Source organism: Mycetomoellerius zeteki, unplaced genomic scaffold (assembly GCF_001594055.1).
Source record: "Mycetomoellerius zeteki isolate Tzet28-1 unplaced genomic scaffold, Tzet1.0 scaffold429, whole genome shotgun sequence".
NCBI classification, from domain to species: Eukaryota; Metazoa; Arthropoda; class Insecta; order Hymenoptera; family Formicidae; genus Mycetomoellerius; species Mycetomoellerius zeteki.
Genome location: NW_017257423.1, coordinates 19,966 through 25,445, shown reverse-complemented (window position 1 = coordinate 25,445; position 5,480 = coordinate 19,966). Strand labels below are relative to the sequence as shown.

Below are 5,480 nucleotides of genomic sequence, written 5' to 3'. Positions count from 1 at the left end.
ACTGTCTATACATCCCACTATCCACATGGGTTATTAATGGTTATTAATTTAATGGATTATGACTTTAAATTTCGTGCACTCTTACCGAAAAGTACGTACAACGCATGCACATGTGATCACAGAGCATAAACGTGTAAGTAAAGGCCGCACAAACGTGTAACTAGTCACTTTCATCGCTGTTTTACGGGCTTCCTTTTGTGATTAGGACAAAAATGTGTAGAATCTTTTTTATAGAGAATTTCATGCTCTACAATTTTTGTTTGAAACATTTTTTTGTACGATTCGTATATTTCGAAATAAATGCAAGAAACTTAAAAAAATGTCGTTTTTCAGCTGTTTTTTCAAGATTGCGGCCAAGATACGGCCGAGCGCCAATTTCTGCTGCCATATTCGTTTTCAGGAGCCAAAAATACATCAAAAACACGTGGTCGTTTGTATGATTTCGAATATGCAGTTCATCCGAAGGTTTACCGAATGGACATGTTAAACATAATGGATGATTCATTTGATGAGTTTCAATTATCAAATTCTTATAAGATGATCCTAATTTGTAATGAATAAAATATAAAGTAAATGCAATTAACTTATTAACTTTTTATAAAACTTATTAATAAAACGATGAATCGCAATAAAGAATCTGCATTACTTACATCATCAAAAGTTGGGACAGATAAATGGAATATCTTTCCTATGGTGATCTTAATTACGTTATTTGAGCAATAATTGAGCAATAATCAAAACGCGATCACATGTGCAGTTTTGTGATGTAAATGATATCAGTCATATATGTCATTCCTGCACATATTTGCACTAATAAATTGTTATAAAATTAAAATTATCTATGAGTAATGAATACAATTTAATAATTTAGATAATTACATAATGTGTTTAGAAAAACAGAAATATTCAAATTTGTTAAAAATGAAGTAATTTTATTTTAGCATTTTTCTTGATTAATGTAATAGCATTATATTTTACACTTTTTAAAAATATATTGACTGAATTATTAATAAATATCACAATTCAATAGTTTCTCTAATTTCATCACATTTTAATTCTCAACATTTCTTACCTGTTTTGTGATAATTCCTCGCTGTAGCAAAATTTAAAAATGTTGAAACTCATCGATAATTACACAGTGAGGGAAAATGTTATTTTTCCTGTATCAAGTTCCCAACTCTACGCAGTGTGAAGAATTTGTATTAAATTCAACACACGTGTCCAGCAATCCATTTAAATTTTTATATGAATATAACACAAGATGGAATATGATTATGATTAGAAAGCAATGCAAATATTATGTAAAACATTAACACAAGAAATAAAACACTTTGATATAGTTTAAAAGCAAATTGTAGAAGCATATATCTTAAGTAAAATTAATATTTGTAAATTAAATTAACACGCTCATTTTATTTTAGAATTTACGTTTTAAAAATGTATTGTCATTATTTCTTCTCTTATTCAAAATTGTTTTTTAATACTGAAAAATGTTGAACATCAATATTTAACACAATATTCAAACAAAACAATTCATTCAATAACACAATCATTTTATGTTAAATTAACGTGTTAAAAATTGAATATGTTAATTCAAGACAAGCTTTAATAATGATTTTAACACAAATATATAACATCTTTTACTACGATGAAATTAAAATATTAGACTTATCTTTATCATATTACATATTGTTTTTAATACATGTTTTCTAACAGAATAGAACAGTTTGGTTTCTCATGAATAAATTTATGTATCTAATAAGAGCTTCATTTTCTTACGTCTCTAGTGTAATAACGCGTGATACCCAAATAAGCACATAATTATTGTGGTTAATTTCAGAAGAGATATTTTATGTATAATACTTTCTAATCACGATATGAAACCGAAATGTATGAATGCATCACAGTAGAATTTTTTTTTAATAAGTTATTATCACATTTTGAATTGATACTCTTTATATATAAATTCATTTAAATAATTGATTATGAGATTTTCATAAAGCTCTAGAAGACGTGTATTTTTTAATGAGTACTTACGTATGAAATATCTCAATATTTTCAGATGATGTTCTACGAGTAGCCAGTTTTCGTTCAGCTGTATCATTTCCCTTATGCTGATTTTCGACAGTTCACGTAGCGTCAGCACGTTCAATTGTCCACTGGCATGAATCACAAAAGACAGCAGCGAGACTGCCAACACCGACAATAGATGAACACTATAAATATTGATAGAAACTGTACAACCAACACAATTTCATTCACAAGATTGGCTTTTATATCGATGATTTTGTTGTAATTTAGACACGTCATCGGATACATCTTAAGTTTCGTTGCCGACAATGATAGATATGGTTTTGATCGTCCTGACTATGCTAAACAGAAATGTATCGCCATGCATGATTATTGCACAAATCGTGACGATGAAACGACCGTACTTAACTTGTTGCAGCATCACTTCAAGTTTGTCTATTCTTTGTATGAAACTCCAATGCATGTATTATATTAATTTGGATGTTACTTTTGCACTTGAGCAGCACTCCATAATTTATCCAAGTCCCATAATCCTGTCAAGCAATGGCGAAACGACACTCTGTTTTTGCTTGATATTGTCTTTTTCAAACAACACATACTTATAAGTATATAACAAACATGGTATCGTTATGAATGTTACTATACTCGAACAAATGAGAATTTGTTATAGTATAAAGATTTTCCACACTGAACTCGTCGTATTTCTTTGTGGCTACGCACCGATTGGTTTGAGAGACCATTGACTAAATTGTAAACTATAATCGTTATATTTTTTCGATATGCAATCGCTTTCTGACACTTATTTAGAATTTGACACGATCATCGCACGAAAGTGTGCGGTGCACTGCTACGGATAGACAACTCATTGAACTCATCGTGCCGAAATATGACAAAGCGCTTGCGCCGATTTTCAGAAGAGTTTGATGAACTGGTAAAAGTACTTTGAGAGGGGTGTATATTCAATCGATGTAATTGGTTGTCGAGGGTTTTTATTATTCGATATTTGAGAGAACATCGCATGTCATGAGGAGTATAAAGTTATGGAAGTGTATTAAAAATTCTTTATTTTAGCAGATTTTTTAAATTTGATAATGTATCTTAACTTTTTTTATATTGATTAACGAGATAAATTAATTAAGTTGATAAATCCGATAAAAATTAGAGTATTTTGAAATATGGAAAATATTATAAATAGAAATATTGAAATAAAAAAAATATAGGAATGAATTATACAATTTCGAACAACAATTGGCTCTATTTACTTTGAAATTTATATTGAATGGTACAATTGGATGATTAACTAAGCCCGCCATAGGCGAGTTAATATCGATTGTATCAGTGTCTTGTTTGGGAGATTATGAAAGTACACACCAATGTGAAATACATTTCAAGACACTATGAGGTCGGTTTAGTTATTCAAGCGCACCAATTACAGCGCCGATTCCTAATTGCCCTAATTCACTTATTATTTTTTAATTTATTATGAAGTTAGTTCTACTTTATCCCTGACAAATCACAGTTTGAGAGTCTGATTTTGAGTTTGTTACCATTTGTGTGCTTCAGTAACTTTAATCGCTTTTCTTTATCATTTCGTTTAGAGCTCTTTATTAAAAAAAATCATTTTAACATACCATATTAACTACTAACTATATTGTGTATGTATCTTTATAAAGACACATATATTATTATACACATATTTATACCAAGAGATACGATGTTCACATGTCAAGTGTATATTTATATTTCGGAAGAGTGAGAGCAAAAAAGTACAAGGGTGCTTTTTGCATGACATTGTGAGAATCGCACAAAAAGTGCGGGCCTTAATTATTAACCTTCAATACCCGTTTTGACCGGATATAACCTTTTTCGCTTATTTATGTTGAACGTTTCTCGGTCGATTTTCACTTACCAATGTTTGCAGTTTACGATGTTAATGTTCGTACAATATTATATTTGAATATATCACAAAAGTATTTAATAACCTGTAACAATATAAAATGTTTATTGTATATATAATATAAATTGTTATATATTTTAAGAATGGTAAATATATTTATAAGTCAAACGCAAAGATACAAAATTGATTATTTTTTATGAGGTTATTTGTTAATTATCCTAATTATAAAATATAAAAGAAATATCGACGCCTGAGCCGTAGAAGGTGCTATATCAAGAAAAACAAAAGGTTTGTTGGTGTCGCATACTCCAACACGTTCCAATATGCTCCTACCATAGCTTTTATTCCAATGCGCTTGATAGAGTGAATAGGAGCTATGGTAGGAGCATGTTGGGGCATGTTGGATCTTGCAACGCGAACAAACCTAAAGAAAGGTCTATATCAAGAAATGAATGAAAAGCGGTCTATTTCGCATAAGGCATGAAGATCAGTCTATATCTGAAACCGCATACGGTTTATATCGAGAAGAACGGTTCAAGTTGCATGAAATTAAAGAAGAGGTTATGTAGCGCAATATATTTTCTTCTTATAAATTTTATAGCGGTATGACTGAGAACAGAAATCGTCTTGATTTTTAATTCTGTTCCTAGCACTCATTTATTCATATATTATTTAATTTTCCGTAACTAAATTTGTGTAATTTATGAGAAGTGAATATTGTGCGCTATATAGATCCTTCTTTAATTTCATATGACTTGAACCATTCTTCTCGCTTTCTCGATATAAACCATGCTTCGTATACGTTCCGATATTCATGCGATAGACCGATCTTCATGCCTTATGCGAAATAGACCATTTTCATTCATTTCTTGACATAGACTTTCTTCATGTTTTTTTTTCGATAGCACCGTCTACGGCTCAGGCGTCGATATATACATAGTGTTTTCTAGAAACGTTTTTCTGGAAATACATGCATTAATACATCTTACACCGCCGAAAATTGCGATAGACAATTAAAAAATAATGTTTTTGCAATAATCTTTATTACTTCACCTTGCAATTATTAAAATAAGACCAAGTACAGTTTTGTGATGTTGATTATACCTCCAATTGATCATACCACCAATTGATCATATACACGGAGAAAATTTTATATTTAACATTACTATAATGTAATAGAAGCAGTAAACCATGTAATTATAAGTTTAAATGCTACAGCCATTTTTTTAAAAACAATAATATAACGTATTTTACATTTTTTCATAGTAAAAATTTTTTATTACAAAATCAAAACTTGTTGAATAAAAGTTAGTATTGTAAAGATAATAAAAAATATATACCTAGCAAATTTTGTTTGCGTGCCATAGTAAAAATTAACTCTTTCCATGGCTTAAGCACTTGTTTAACAAAAATTACTTCATTTATGTGATAAAATTAATATTATCATAGTAAAAGTTATGTCGGAACATTGTTGTGAGGATCCATCTGAAAATATAAGACATAGTAAAATGTAATTTAAAATTGTATTGAAACTTAATATAAAATTTTCTCT

The 5,480-nt window shown here is 29.5% G+C and overlaps 1 protein-coding gene across 1 annotated transcript; it reads left to right on the top strand.

Annotated features, from left to right (window-relative positions):
• Positions 1-16: 16 nt before the first annotated feature.
• On the top strand, positions 17-561 carry LOC108726567 (uncharacterized). The gene is made up of 2 exons (XM_018454221.1): positions 17-133; positions 334-561. The coding sequence occupies exons 1-2, from the start codon at positions 59-61 to the stop codon at positions 559-561; spliced, it is 303 nt and encodes a 100-aa protein (XP_018309723.1). The 5' UTR covers positions 17-58.
• Positions 562-5,480: the final 4,919 nt, after the last annotated feature.

Coding starts and splice junctions, on each gene's coding strand:
- LOC108726567 (XM_018454221.1), top strand. CDS start 59: ATGACTTTAAATTTCGTGCACTCTTACCGAAAAGTACGTACAACGCAT. Junction 134..333: donor TGATCACAGAGCATAAACGT/GTAAGTAAAGGC, acceptor GTCGTTTTTCAG/CTGTTTTTTCAAGATTGCGG.